This window comes from Hakea prostrata, chromosome 4, assembly GCF_041222555.1.
Source record: "Hakea prostrata isolate BN-2017 chromosome 4, UWA_Hpros_2, whole genome shotgun sequence".
NCBI lineage: Eukaryota > Viridiplantae > Streptophyta > Magnoliopsida > Proteales > Proteaceae > Hakea > Hakea prostrata.
In genome coordinates, this window is record NC_142603.1 from 10,358,859 (window position 1) to 10,374,168 (window position 15,310).

At 37.7% G+C, this 15,310-nt stretch overlaps 2 protein-coding genes across 4 annotated transcripts in view; one reads left to right on the top strand and one right to left on the bottom strand.

Moving 5' to 3' along the window:
- The first annotated feature begins 3,457 nt into the window (after positions 1–3,457).
- On the top strand, positions 3,458–8,127 carry LOC149017777 (outer envelope pore 24B-like protein). The gene is made up of 3 exons (XM_089152102.1): positions 3,458–3,842; positions 3,962–4,321; positions 7,189–8,127. The coding sequence occupies exons 1-3, from the start codon at positions 3,645–3,647 to the stop codon at positions 7,267–7,269; spliced, it is 639 nt and encodes a 212-aa protein (XP_089008228.1). The 5' UTR covers positions 3,458–3,644; the 3' UTR covers positions 7,270–8,127.
- A 1,042-nt stretch (positions 8,128–9,169) lies between these two features.
- The window catches only part of LOC149017778 (putative serine/threonine protein kinase IRE4), a 38,584-nt gene continuing 32,443 nt past the window's right edge, over positions 9,170–15,310 (bottom strand). For 2 of the 3 annotated variants that reach the window (XM_089152104.1, XM_089152103.1), the window contains 3 exons: positions 13,714–13,863; positions 10,279–10,353; positions 9,170–9,915 (listed from right to left, as the gene is read on the bottom strand). In XM_089152104.1, coding sequence (XP_089008230.1) covers positions 9,817–9,915; positions 10,279–10,353; positions 13,714–13,863 — 324 coding nt within the window. In that variant the 3' untranslated portion in view covers positions 9,170–9,816. Of the gene's footprint in view, positions 9,916–10,278; positions 10,354–13,713; positions 13,864–14,261; positions 14,359–15,310 lie in introns of those variants that run through there. The other variant, XM_089152105.1, reaches the window with a different exon arrangement.

Here is a 15,310-nt window from a genome sequence, read left to right on the forward strand (position 1 = left end):
TTGTGATAGTTTTAAGGTTTTTGAGAGTCAACATCAGTCATCTAACTCAAATATCCCAACAACGATGGTCCTCCTATTGATGCATATGGCCCTTGACATGCCTCAATTATATTTCAACAAAAAACAAATGCATGATATTTCTTTTATCGCAACAATATTGATTAAGAATATGGACCATCTTCAATCATAGAACACCAATTAGTCAATATTTTTTGCAACAACTTATAGTGGTAAGTGAAAAAAAACTGAATCCTGAGGATCATATTTTTTAAATTTTACACTTGTCAAAGCAATGGAATTGGTCCATATATAATTAATTTGAAAAAGGGAAAGGAACTCTTGATCATTTTCTCGAAGTGAAGCCCTAATGGAAGCAATGGACCATCAGATTCAAATACAAATGTATCTGGGCATTCGTCCTATGGTGTCTCTTTCTTGATGGCTACTGCTGATCAGATGGTTAAGTTGGCTCATTTATCCATTGAAAAAGGTGCTTTTATTTTTTATCAACAAAAAAAATAAAGGTACTTTGAAAAAATAGCTTTTGGGAAGAAAGAGAGAGTTAAGGATCTTATGGGTGGAAGAAAAGGAAAAGCAACGATAGGTTCTAAGTGGAGAAAGATGAGAGCAGATAGTGGAAGAAGTAGCCACAATTGAGGTTGTCAAATGACAGAGTATGGGAGAGTTGATCAGAGATGGAGAGAGGAAAATGAAGGACGAAAGATAAAAGGGATAGAACCAGAATTTTCAGAGGGTGTTTTTATGGGCTTATATTTCCTATTGTCTCAAGATCATCTTCAAGCACAAGCAAGATCTCCCTCGTCTTGAATAAGATAGAAAAGCTAACCATTCCATACTTGAGCAAGTGTCTTGCCAAAGGGCATGCCATAACTGAACTGAACTTTATGTCTTGTTATAAATAATATCATCTATATCCTGAACATAGGCAAATTGGGACGACGGCCGCCGGTTAGCCCCGATACCTCGAGCGACGTCCATATGGTGACCCGCGCCTACCGCCGAACGCCCTCCCCGATGATACCGTCTACCTTGCCCTTAGCAATACCATTAATACTTCTTGTTGGACAAAAAAAAAAAAAATCTAATACCCCTTCCACAAACTGCCGACTTCACGCCCCGTTATGCCAACGCATTGGATTACTTATCGAGAAGGCTTAATCCTTTTAGCGTTATTATAAGTTATACACTTAGTTTGAACAGTTACAACTTGGCATTTGGATAGAGCCAACACTATAATTAGTGGAGAGGTACTAGACTATTACTGTATATGTCCGCAGTTGGAGTTTGTAGGAGGGTGGGGATTTAAAGTTACAAAACAAAGCATAATTTGCTTCAAATAGAATTTTCACTAAGATTGGTGTATAAATAAGAGGCCACAGGAACTGATCCGGTTTGGATAGTAGGTTTGATACTCTTGGTTGATTGCACCATATTTCTTTGATGCTGATTAATACTTTTTTTGCTTGTTGCAAGCCATATCAAATTGCCATGAGTGCTGCATTTATTTCATCACCATTTTTTGTCCTTCCATCACCTAATTTTGTAAAATCAGCTTACGTAGCAACCCCCACGCTCCATGCATTTTTTCTAGAGATTGGTGATATATCCCCTGCACACAATAAAGTTACTAAGTTAACATTGCAAGTCACATTTAAATCATTACTACTATTTTAATAAAAGGAAGAGTGTTTGTGATATGTTTCTTCTACTAATTCCAACAACCCATTTTCCAACTTCATACTATTTATCCGTGCGTTAATACGGTGAGATGGTGATTGTTTTTTGAAAACTAAATTGTTCCTTTCTACTCAAATAAAATAGCAGGTAATTTTGTTCCTTTCACAACCAAGTTTCTTACCAAATTTTGCCATCAGTAACTTTATCCTTTACTTCATTCATTAACTTGACATGGTCTTTCTTCACAACTACATTTCTCTTCTCCACTTTTCCATTCTCAGATGCAAATCTTTTAGTTCACTCTCTCATTTTCCACGTCTCACCCAATAATACCCAAACCTTAAGTGGGATGTTGCCTTTTCTCCCTAATTCATAACTTTTGCAAACAATTCTAGAACTCCATTGACATCAATGGTGAAGTGGACTCCTATCCTTGGAAAACGGCCTCTTAAAGTCCTAATTACTACAACACAAGGACTGAATCAAAGAGGTTTGAAAATTGACACCCTTTGCAGTGAGTGTTGAAGAGCACCTTAATCGGTTATACACATCTTTACCCAATGTAATTTTGCTCCACTGGTATGGTTCGGTTCATATCTAAGATGTAGAATTATACTCTTAAATTGTAACTCAATGGCAGATTGGATGAAGATGAGGCTAGAGCTGAACAAGTAAGGAATTACTGAGGCAAAGAAAACGAAGAGCTTCATGCAACCACCAATGGCCGCACAGAGTTTTGGGTGAACCAAAGTAAATATTACTTACCCACTCGGCTCTTGGATACCACCTTCTTCTCCACATGTTGTAATTAATGTTGATGCTTCATGGAAGGCTCAGATGAAACAAAGAGTATCAGGATTATTATCAAAGATCAATAGGGATCCCTACCTTTGCAAAATCTGAACCAATGAATTTTACCACAGTGCTTGAAGGGGAAGCAATAGCAATTCAAGCCAGACTTCTAGAGGCCTTAGCAAGAAGTTATGATTATGTTGAACTTGGATCTAATAGCCAACAAATAGTGTAGTCAAGGGAGTTTTTGTCACCCATTCCCAACTAAATACTAGCTGTTGTACAGGATATTAGAGTCATTGTTTCAAAGTTTTTAGGCTCTAGCATTACTTTTGTTCTTAAGAAATCCAACGGAATAGCGGATTCTTAGCAAGGAAGGTTGTCAGTTTTGAGCCCGACAGAGTGACTGTGTTTCCAGTGGTTGGTGGAATTATGTTCACCTTCCCTCTTGGTCGACTTTGATAAAATGTTGGTTACGAAAGAAAAAGAAAAAAAAACTATGAATCCCATATCTTATTCATTTTGTTTTTTTAGTTAAATATCTTATTCATTTTGTTAGCATAGACAGTTGGATCTTCTCCTTGGGTGCGAGGGAATTGCAGAAGCGCTTCGGTGCAAGGTTTAAAGTATCTCCACGATACCATACGATACTAGTCGATACGTATCCAAATTTGACCCAACCGATACGATACATCTCGATACGTCTCTCCATTGAATTACACTAAAATACATTAGCCAGAGCGATATAATACTCGATACAGGACGATACGTCTCTTAAAATCACCTGACCGATACGATACTCGATACCAATACTTTAAACCTTCCTTCGGTGGAATGTAACATTTTTGTTGTTGGTAAACCCGACCGGATGAACTGGCTTGTCCGGTTGCCGACTGGTACGGCACTAGGGGATTTCAACAACCAAGAAGAAAAGAAAAAAAAAACAGAACACTAGGGAATAGGGATTGGTGACTGCGGAGAGAGGAGAGAGAAAATCCAACCAAGCGTTTTCAGTGGTCAGCAAAACCATAATCAGGAGTGAGAGGAGGCGCGCGCGCCCGAGAGCTGGGCAGAGACTAGAGGGAGAAGGACAAGACGGTGAGGCAAGCGCCCTCATCTCTCTCTCTGTGTATCTTTTAATCTGTCGTGAAGAGATGAAGGCCACTTTTAAGGGAAGATACTCTACCGATAAAAGCAGTGGGTCTGCAACTCTCGCCATTAACGCCGGCGATGTAAGACTCCGTGCTTCCATGACCGATGCCACGGTCGTCAATGGTCCCAGTTTGAACGGTCTCGCTCTTTCCCTCGAGAAGCCTGGTTCCTTCATTGTCGATTATAATGTCCCTGAAAAGGTAGTTGTTTAGCCTCCTAACTTGGGGTTTATCAGGGAACAAATCTAGGGTTTTGGTTTTTTTCACAATTGCGATCACCGGTCTATAGTTTTTGTTTGTTTGTTTTGTTTTTCGTGCAGGATATTAGGTTTCAGTTCATGAACTCGATCAATGTTCTGGACAAACCATTGAAATTAACCTACATTCATGGGCGTGGTGACAATCGGACAATTTTGGATGGCGCTCTTGTTTTTGATTCGGCTAACAAAGTCGCAGTTAATCATGTTTTAGGCTCTGGGACTTGCAAAATGAAGTACACTTATGTGCATGGAGGGTTCAGAACCTTTGAGCCGTGCTACGACTTTGCCAAGAATTCCTGGGACTTTGCGGTGTCGCAGAGGGTTTATGGGGATGATGTGTTGAAGGCTACCTACCAGACTTCGACCAAGGTCATGGGCCTGGAGTGGTACAGAGATTCCAAGGTTAATGTGTCATTCAAGGTACAGAAGTCTACCTTTCCATTGTAGAATCATTGATAAACTGAACTATTTTCTTTTTGCCGGTATTAGGACAGCAAGTTGCCTGAACATTTTTGTGAAACTTGAACTGAAAGATATGAGCATAACTTCCAGAAAAACATTGGCAGTAACCAAAACAATCGTCATGTGATCCTTGTCTTGTTGGGTGAAAAGCTAACCGAAGTTGGTGGCTTTTGACAAATTTTGCCATCTTTAGCTTAGGTTGTCAAGTCAAATGTCGGGCATCTATGGGTTGGCTGGAGATCCTATTTACTATCCTTCAATTTGTACTGTTTTTAGCTAGTTCATCTTTTGTTTGAGGTCCTTGCAGGCTTATATGCATAGTCTTAGGCTTCGCCTTTGTAATGAAATCAGAATTAAACAAAACAGCATTTCCAACCAATAAGATATAGAAGAAGTGGATGACAGAGAAGGTGGAAAAATGCTGTGCTTTAATAGTTAAGATCACCTATTGTCCTGTCAATGTATTCTGTTAGAAAGTTAACTGATTACATAATGGTACTAAAAATATTATGACTCTTAGCTGTCCAGCCTAAAGCCTAATAACATTAAGAAGTAAAGTCTAATTAGGGAAGAAACTTAAACGACTTTGACAACCTACTTAATAAGAAAGAATAGGAAGCCATGGTAAAGAGTCCACAGACACCCACAGGCGTTCAACCTGGAATCATACATTCTAACACTCTCCCTCAAGGTGGACTACATATATCTTTGATACGGAAAGGGCTGGACTTGGTGCAACAGTAGGGTTTCTCCATTGTGACCAAATGTTTATGGGTTTGTGTCCAAAAACATCCTAATGTGGAAACAAGGTAAGACTGTGTACATTGTTACCCTCCCCAGACCCCATAGTGGCGGGAGAATTGCACATTGAGCAGACCCTTTTACCCAGCTTGGAAGAGCCACGTGATGCGGTTATACATTGGGTTAAGTAGTGACTCTTTAGAATTTTACTCCCCCCCCCCTTTTTTTTCTTTTTCTTTTCATGCTATTAGAATCATTGGAAGATAGGAGTCCAGGTTTATTTGAGAGTTCTTCAGATTTACATTATTTAGCCTCTGATATAGATAGGTTCAAGTTAGTTTCAAGGTACTATTATGAATTTTATTTTAGACAAAGGCATTTATTTACCCATGATGGATGTTAGAATGTTGTTAAAAAAATATTTTTGATTGAAACAATAGTTGCCATGAGCAGCACTCATCTTTATCTCCTCTCGTCTCTGGTATCATTACTCCTTCTATTTCATTTATCTTAATCTTTCTCTTGTTCCCACTCCCCCCATACTTGTTTATCTTAATTACATAAAATTTTACTTAGTGCTCTGTTCTGGGTGACCTCCTGATCCCCCTATAATCTGGTTGATTCCCACCCGTAGGCAAACAGTTAACCTGAATTTTTGGATGAAGGAAGCTCTTACTTGACTCAATCCCCCAAATCCTGCCTTCTGAACTCCTTCCTATTGTGAAATTGAACTTTTGTTTTAGTGAGATTAATGTTGTCACTGAACCCAGTTTCAGATCTCCAAAACTCTTGCTTGGCTTGATACTAGGCAGACCAACCAATACCCTTGAGAGTGTGATTTGCAATTCCCAACTCAATTCCTAGGTCATCCTGAGTTCTTGTGGAGTTCTCACTTTTGTATCCAAACATGGTTGTTCTGTCCAGTTACTGAAAGAGAATCATTAGAGGCATCTTCTAGTTGCTTTAAATTTCCTAATAATGCTTCTTTTGCAAGTTGAAGCTCTAATTCAGTAGCATTTATTTTTCATTGAGTTTTGTGCTGTTTTTTGTGTTTGTGTTGGGCAGTGGAAGTCCTTGCATTTGAAAGTTTGGGTACATTTTAGAAATACCTGATTGAAATGTAATAATGCTATTGGGTTTCTAGTAGTGTATGGCAGCTAAATGCAGCTCTCAAAGATGTCATAATGGTTGATACCTGTGTCACCATTAACTTCTTGCCAGTTGTTTCATAGATCCCCACTTTGTTAGTGTATTTCATAGTTGCACGAAATTGAATATAATCATTCCAGGGATAAGGGATAAGTGATGTACAAGAACTATGAAACACACTTATCAAAGGGGAATGATTCTACCTGTTCCATCATTTTTGTTTCGTATACAATAAATGACTTGATCAGATCTGCTGTATTATTTACTATGTGACATTTATTAGAATGTTGTTCCAAATAATAATAATAATAATAAAAATAGATAAATAAAAATAGAGAAAGGAGAAAAAATATACATGATGCAATATGTAACAGAGAAACTTGTAAGCGGACCAGTCTGTAATTCAAGAATTTCATGCATATCATTTGCTTTTTCCGTTATATTTTATTCATCAAAATTTTCTTTCTCTTTTTGGTAAATCATATTTCTTTTAGTCAGCATCTACTCAGAACATATGAAATTTCTTTTTCAAATCCTTGGGGATAACTCTTTCTAAAGGACCTGCTTTGTTGATGAAGCTTTTAAAATCCCAAATTCCCAACCCTTGGAGAATATGATAATTGATGCTACAGGATGCTTAGCTTGGAGTTGAATTCTGTGCTTCTCTGTTTGTCTTATTATTATAGTGATATAAGGACCTTAACATATTATGTGCTGATATGATTTTATGCTGAACATGGTCAGGTCAGATTAAGTGAACAAACCTTTATGTTGAAGATGGTCTGCTCATTTTGCTATTAATAATATTTTTTGGGGTCAAAGTCTATATCAAAATCATGAATGTTCATTCTTTTTGGCTATTTGATTCCTTTTCTTAACGATCTTTTTTTTTTGTAACTTGTTTGACTTTTGGCCTGTTGCTACTTCTATTGCAGATATCTGCTTCTGTCAATTTGGGAGATGAAATTAAAAGGCCAAAAATAACCAGTGAGAGTACATGGAATTTTGAAATGTGAAATTGCCTATATGTCATCCCAATACACTTACTTCTATTGGTTTTACTCCCAATAATTTGGGGCTCTTCATTGCTCTTCAATACTTGGAATTATTTTCCATTGAGCTGATTACCAAGGCAATGGAAGCTTTGCAACTGTTCCATTGCTGTTGAAATACAAATGCATGTTGACGTATTATGTATTTCTTTATCTTTCTCATTGAATTGGATTGGTTTGGGTTGCAATGTAATCGACCTTGTGATGCAGTGTCTCTGAGCTTATCAACCCTTGGATATGTTCCAATGGGCAGCTTGCTTAGGAATGGATGTAGAATCTCTCGAAGAGCAACCATTGCATGAGGCTACTGCTACTGCAGGGAAGGGAAAATGTTTGCAACCTTACCTCTTGTTTGTTAGGAGAGACGGTTTCCAAGTTTGGATCCACTTATATGACTGCATTACCAATCTTGCTAGTATGAATGCATGCTTTTATAGAGTAATTGTTCTGATAAATGTATCTAAGATCTTAGTTCTAAAAGCTCTAACTATTAGGTGAAGGGACCGATAAGTATACAAAACATACTTGAATGGTTTCCCATTGCCTTGAAGGAAACAGCAGCATTGCCTGAAATTTTGCCCCATATTGGGGTTCAGTGGATGGTGAAACCATGGAAGCCCCGATAACTTTGCTGACATTTAGGGGGTGTTTGGGTCAAATTTTGGATTGGAAGACTAACTTTTACCATATGCTTTTTCATCATATCTTTTGATTTCAATTACAAATATCTATCTTTCTCTTATCATATACATTTTGGTCATGTCTTGTGATTTCAATTACAAGAGTAAATTTTGACCACAAAAAATTACAAGAGTAAATCAATCTTCTTTTACAATATGCATTTCAGTAATATTTTGTGATTCCAATTATAAGAGTTAATCAATCTTCCCATATGCATTTCAATCACATTTTTGGATTCAATTGCAAGAATTAATTAACCTTACCTTAAGCATTTAAATCGCATCTTTGGTTTCCAATTTTAATGTTAAATATGTTTTTATCCAGGATTGATTGGCTTTTATATTTGAAAACCAAGGATGGAAAACACTGAAAAATCAAGCCAAAATTCATCCAGACAAATGGGCGAAGTTTCACTGGAAAATTGATAATAAAGGGCAAGAAATTGTCAAATTTATCACGATAATTTGAGAGATCAGCAATATTTTGACCGTTTGGTGATATATCGCCAATTTCTTGCAGAGTTGTTTTGCCCACTCCCTTTCGTTCCACCACCTGGAAATATGATGAAATATCGCCAAAATTTTGAACTAGGAATAGCAGAACACACATAGAAGGTTAGTAGCTAGATCAATAATGGGATGAGTGGACTGAATGCCAATCCAGGTAGCTTCACGTAGGACTTTGCAGATCAAGTACATAAGCTCCATCTAAGACCCAAAAGGACTTGTTGCTCACAAAATAACATTGGATGAAAATTTCTTCTTCAACCCTATTGATCCATCAACATCGAACCGGCCAAGGATCAAGATAGGGCTCTGCTCATACCAATAGGATTTACCTGATTCAGGCAATCCTATGCTTATGTGTTATACATTTCTATCTCCAAGATTTCTTATATGGTTTTTCCACCAACTGCTTCCAGCTGCTTTGCTTCTAGTCGAAACCAGCCTTTGGATAAGATAGCATCACTCAGTATTCTCTGCTGCTGTCCATCACTCTGGTCCATATGTATAGGAATGGTGGCATTGCTTACTACAGTATTAGTAAATAGGGTATAAGACTCCAGGCCTTGCTTAGGGGAAAGCAATTCAATTTTACATTCAAATACTAAAAGTAGATCTGTTGGATACCGAATCTAATACCATATCACTTTTCGTTTCAATGATATATACGTTCTGATGCCATGCCCTAAAACCATGACTCCCATCCCTGTTCTTCGATAGCAATTGACAATGGTCAGATATCTACTCTTCATCATAGGATGAAGTGGAAACTCGGTTGTCTCAAAAAATATTTGTCAATGTTTAGAACTAATAATAACCAGTTGATGATCGAGACTACCGGCAATGTAATTAAGACAATAAGAGACATTCTTAGCATTTCAGAATGATAAGCATTTGACACAAGAAAGATTGTTTATAATGTACAGTTCATTCTTCTTTTTAAACTTTAATGTCTGACTACTTTACTTTAAAAATAGACAGAACCTTGTGATACTCAACTCTACAACATAAGAACAACTACAATTATCCTAATACACCAGGAATCGGATCTCTTATCAAAACCATCACAATTCCTGGCTGCTCGGACTCTTTTGATCCAAACAGAGTAACAGGAACCCGAAATACCAGGGAGGTTTTAGAGATAACTGCAAGATCAGATAGTGAAGAATATACATGTTTTCTGAATCCTTGATGGAGATGCAAAGCGAAACCATGCAGTTATCTCATTTGTAATGTCCTCCTTTCTTGGTTAATGTTTCTTTTCTAAATGCAATAGCAATGGTCGAAAGGAGATTTAAAGAAAAAATCTCTGCACCATGAAAAGCAACTACAATTTTGAACCTCTTGCGGGGGATGAGCACCTTGATGTGTCTTTTCCAGTTTGTACGAGCACATCATGATTAATTGATGCTAACTGTGACAAATTCTGCAAACAAACCATGTCAATGTAGCAATCAAAATTAACTTTCTCTATGTATAATTTGAACATTTTTGGACTAGACCTAAAGGTTACAATACGGATACAGCGGGTTTCAGCGAACCATATCAATGATCCTTCAAATATTGCAACACAAACATAACATCTGTTGATACAATAATATTTGCATGAACCCCATATCTGAATCATCTAATTAAATTTCTTAACTGACTTCATTGGTCTACTGCATTAGAAGATCACCATTTTAAAATCAACAAGATTTAACAAACCATAACATTAAGCAGAAAGTTTAAATAAATGTTGAACTCATTGATTAATGCACTCTTTTCCTTTTTTTCTGGACAAGCTTACCTTGAAAGAGAATCTGCCCAATGAGGAGTTTAGAGGTGATTGGTCAAACTCAGCCAGGGCACCACATTCATCTCTCTGTGAAGTAGAAGAAGAATGTTAGATCTGGCAGAACGACATACATTACCAAATAACTGGAAGAGTTTCAAAAATAAGTTACACTCTGCTTCTTATGATTATGCAAAACCTTCGGGGAAAGGGGGAAAAAGGAAAAGGGTTCCATATCAAACCCAAGGTGATGAGTTCCTACACAGTTGAACTGATGACACAAAGTTCACTGCAACAATGTCCATGCTGTAGTTAACCTTTTAGTTAAACCAGCCACATCCCAACTAGTGGTCAAAACAACTAGGTGATTTGGTCAAGTTTCAAAAATTTTGGTGGTAAAGATTTCCAAGGAAGTCGTAATATTACAGAGTGAAATAAATCAAATGTTTCTACCCAAAAAAAGAAAAAAAGAAAAAGAAATAAATCAAATGTGATGGAAGAACACCAATCAATGAGAAACAAAATCGGTATATCTGACTGCATCCACAGATGAATACTGAATCTTGTGAGAATTTCCTGGGCAGAAAATCATCAAATGAATTAAAAATAGGAGTGATTCAGCACACCAGAAATTGATAAAACCAGTCACCCCACTTCCCGGCTCTAAAAGGACAATTTGTTTTTTTCTTCTTGTGAAAAAAGAGAAAGGGGTGGGGGGTGAAGGTGCAGTCAAGATAATGCAAGAACCCTAGGATGGACCTTGGTGCAAGTCTGCAATAGTAAGGTTGCTCCATCATGACCCAGTGGTGACATGTTCAGTGTGGAAACAGGGGTAAAGCTGTCTACATTATATGTCTTGCCAGACTCTCAAGTGGCAGGAGCCTTGAACTGATGAATTGACGAATTAACAAACTGATTAATGATTCTGCTGTTCGGTAAGATCTGTTTTCCAATGTTATTTCCAGTGCTTTTTTGACAACACATTAATTGCAGGGCCTGCTCTCGCCACAAGCCTTCTAATTTTTACTTTAATCTTCTGTGAAGGTAGCTAGAGTGCGTAGCATTTTCAGGAGCCCTTCTGGGAATTTTAGCTAAATTCTTCCTCAAGCACCATTTGAGGAACTGTATCAGTAGTCCAAATATCGTGTAATGATAATAACTAATTTAACAAAACCAAACAGCTCATACTTCTGGCACTGCTGCTTACCCCTCATTCAGTGGTATCCAAATTGATCCCTTTAACTCATGTGTTCATATTTTCCTTCCTGAGATATTTTCTTGTCACGTCCAATTTGCAACTTTAATCTAATCCTAGGGTAAAGGCTTCTTCAGGTCTCTGATCTGGATAACCCACAATTTGCTTTGGTTATGCAGCAAAATCTTCACCATTTCCAATATTACAGCTATGGGCTTTTTAATCACTTCCAAGCCTGGTGTCAGCAGATTCATAAGAGGAGCCAGTATGATAGCAACGAAAATAGAGCATCACATCAAAACATGCAGTGAGGTAGATTCATCACCAGAATGGAGAGGAAGGTTTTTTTTTTTTGGGGGGGGGGGGGGCACTATAATAAATTAATGAATTAGTGGTTCATTGGGTTCATGAACTAGTTCAAGTGGAGTTTACGGGATGTGAATAGTGTCACTGACCAGTGTATAGTATATAGTCACTGTGAGCCCCACAGCAACAACCAAATAAAAGAAGGGAAAAGCAGTTTCTAAACATACAATATTAAACTCAGAGAGTTTGCAAAAAGAGTTGGACAGATCATATGTGTTTCCTAGAAAAAGAAATTGGAAGAAAATCGACATGGTTACTTTGCCTGCATTTCGAAATTAAACCTCAGTGGTGATTTGACAAAAAGGGGAAGCTGTTGTCATCTAACACCTTGAATCTACAGAACTTCTTGCTGTCTAGAGTTAAAAAAGATTGCTGCCAAATGAAGAAAGGGAGAAAGTGAAAACATCTTTAAAAAAATTCTTGTTGTGAGCTACCAATGTTTGCAATATAGAAGGGTCCCTGCTCTCTCAACAAAAAGCAAGCAGCTCAGCCATGTTTAAATTGACAAGAAGGAAAGGTGGCTGAGACTTCAGGAGAAAAAAGTTAGAGAGAGAAGTGACAGCTGAGCTTTTAAGTGATATTACAGCCCCCCCCCCCCCAAAAAAAAAAAAAAAAAAAAAAAAGAAAGAAAAAAAAGAGGGTCATGAGGAGCTCTGTAAGTGACAGCAGTACATATATGGTAGGATAGAAAAGGAGGAGAAAACTCGATACGTTTTGTTTTGGATGAATAGACTCAATACATAAGCCAAAGCTTTGAGAGCTTGAAAAGGAGGTAACAGATGTCATCTTTGATTCGTTGCTTTTATATCATGCGCTGACTTGGAGTATCAAATTTTGCTGTTACCCATATCTGAAAGGTTAGTAATGATGGTTCTGTTATTATGTGTCTACATTTTAACGAATCTTGTGATTACATGCAGCTACCATTTATTCTCTTGGTATTGTCACCCCTTGCCCGAAAAGGTTTTGACTGCATGAAGAAACAAAAATCAGAGGAAGTGGCATGGCATTTGTCTAAATTGTAATCTTTATACTTTTACATGTACATTTACTTTTGAGAGTTGGGTAGACTTCATGTATTAGGGGGTTTTCATTGTAAACCTTGTTCTGTTGTTGATTGATAGTAAACACTGTCGGTGCGTACTAGTGTATTTTGGGGTTATAGCTTCAAACAGAATGGATGCTGTGTTGAAATTGTAAGGGGTGGGTCAGTGGGTGCTAGTGAAATTTTCTGATATTGTGCTTATACAAACAGGCCATTTTTCAAGTGGGTGCTCAAATGCTCATTGCACTGTGGACATAGCCTTCAAGTGCACCATGTAATTCTCTATGTGCCTTGTGGATTGTGTTTATGGTTTCAGGCACCCACCAACAAGACCATACATGAGACAACATTTAAAACAAGTGATCCATTGGGTATAACATGTTCCTTGATAGCCTTACAGTATTGTCATAAATTAAAAACATAGCATCTGACCTTCTAGAAGACTAGAACTATACTAAACTAATAGCTACCACTTTTTTGAGTTATTTTTCTTTCTGCAGGGTGGGGGTCAATCATCAAAACTAGATGATATGACATTCTAAGCAGGAAGGTTAAGCTAACTAGTCTGACTTCTAACTCCTATTTCTGGAAATAGGAAATGAAGACAAGCAACCATAAATTAATATGGATCGCTTAACCCCATAACTGTGTTTTATATACCAGATAAAAAAAAATCCCAAAGCCCATTAATACTAATCTACCAAATTGTATTTAATTTATTACCCTCCTGGGAAATTCTCCTGTAAGGAGTAACCAATTGATATACATGGAGTTATTATGTAACCTACTGCAAGAAAAAGACATTCCTCATGTTAAAGAAGACGTTTAACACATGACCACTCACCTCAACTCCAGTGTCTGGGAGAGAATCAATTCTGTTAGAGGCATGATCGCTGCAATTTTGGTCTTCATGTATCCCTTTGGAATTCTGTGAAAACCTTGACATAAAATAGCTTGTGTCATCTGCACCCCCAGGGTTTGGTACAAAGACAGCCTACAGAGGAATTAAAACCCATACTAAATAAATAAAGATAAAAAGAAGAAGAAAGAAACAAATAAAAATCAGGCATTGGTGATGATAAGAAAAATGGAATTCCTTTTAGAATATTATTTTTCTTTAGAAAAGGAAAAACACACTAAAAGGGAACATCTACAAACGAGAAATATTGAACTTTCAAACACATGCAACACCCAAACGTCAGAATGTACCAATGCAAAAGGAAAAGCAAACCTATTATTGACTCTGGGAGGGTAACTCACATGGTGGAGCTTCTCAAACTGATGTGACTTGCATTCTAACAAGATAAAACTAAAAGGTAGAACCTAACTTCTTTAAACTGATCGAGAATGGGTGACCAAGGTGGCAATGGACTTGATGAGGAGAAGTAATACCAGCATAGGCAACAGAAGGAGACTTAATATCTTCAAGCAAATACAAGTACAACCCTCTTGACTCACATCCTCCACCAATCGTCCTCTTCATTGCAATCTTGAAAAAAATACAAGAATCAGGGTCAAAAGTTACTAAACAATTTACAAGTATTTGTAAGCTTACTTACAGACATGAGATTGAATGGAAAATTAGGAAGGTACAGAACTAAATTTTTTTTTGGGTAGAACGAGAACTGATATCAACGAACAAGTTTTGGTTTGGTTGAACTGTACCACTGCCTTTAACTTCTGCAAAAGACCCATTAGCTAATGTAAAACTGGACAAGGACAAGAAACGACCTAGTACTCCAGACATATGAGCAGAAGGGACACGATCTATAACCAGGGATGGGAAGTAACTAAGAAGTCGCATTACCTAACTAGACCAAAAGTAGCAACAGAAGTAGGCTGTGAAATTTGAAGCTGATTGTACTAAGCAAGTTCTTCCTCTGTCTTGAATACCGTCTTCCGTTCAGAAGTGCTAGACTGTGGTGATCATTACTAGTTGCTGAATTGGCATGATGCTGCTGCTGCTCAGGTTTTCCATGTAACTTAAATTTCTGAATATGGCTTGCCTTACCACAAAATGACACAGTCGGCAACCCCTTGACCATCAGAAACAGTAAATTGTCCAGTGGGTTGCTGCCAGTTTTGACCTCTTCCTGTCTCGTGGCCACCACCGTGACCATCTCCATGACCAAAATTGCCACCATGACCTCTACCATTCCCATGACTGCTGTTATTGTTCCTATTCTGCGATAAGAGGGCTAAAGTGCTAGTGGACGGTATATCTTGAGAATTTTGTCTTGCAATACGGAGAATACAAGCAAAGGTATCAGTGAGGGGTCCAACAGTTTCTCCCCCCCCCCTCCAACCAAAAAAATAAAAAATAAAATAAAATCTGAGATCCAAACAAACCATACTAGTGATCCGGTCTAATGCCACTACCCACCAAGAAAACCCATAACTGCCAATTGCTCTCTTTGTTGTTGCATCTTTTTCACATCAGA

What these genes read in the sequence shown, in the direction of transcription:
- LOC149017777 (XM_089152102.1), top strand. Translation starts at nt 3,645, where the DNA reads ATGAAGGCCACTTTTAAGGGAAGATACTCTACCGATAAAAGCAGTGGG. An exon ending in ATTATAATGTCCCTGAAAAG is followed by an intron (nt 3,843 to 3,961) that starts GTAGTTGTTTAG and finishes TTTTTCGTGCAG; the next exon opens with GATATTAGGTTTCAGTTCAT. An exon ending in AGGTTAATGTGTCATTCAAG is followed by an intron (nt 4,322 to 7,188) that starts GTACAGAAGTCT and finishes CTTCTATTGCAG; the next exon opens with ATATCTGCTTCTGTCAATTT.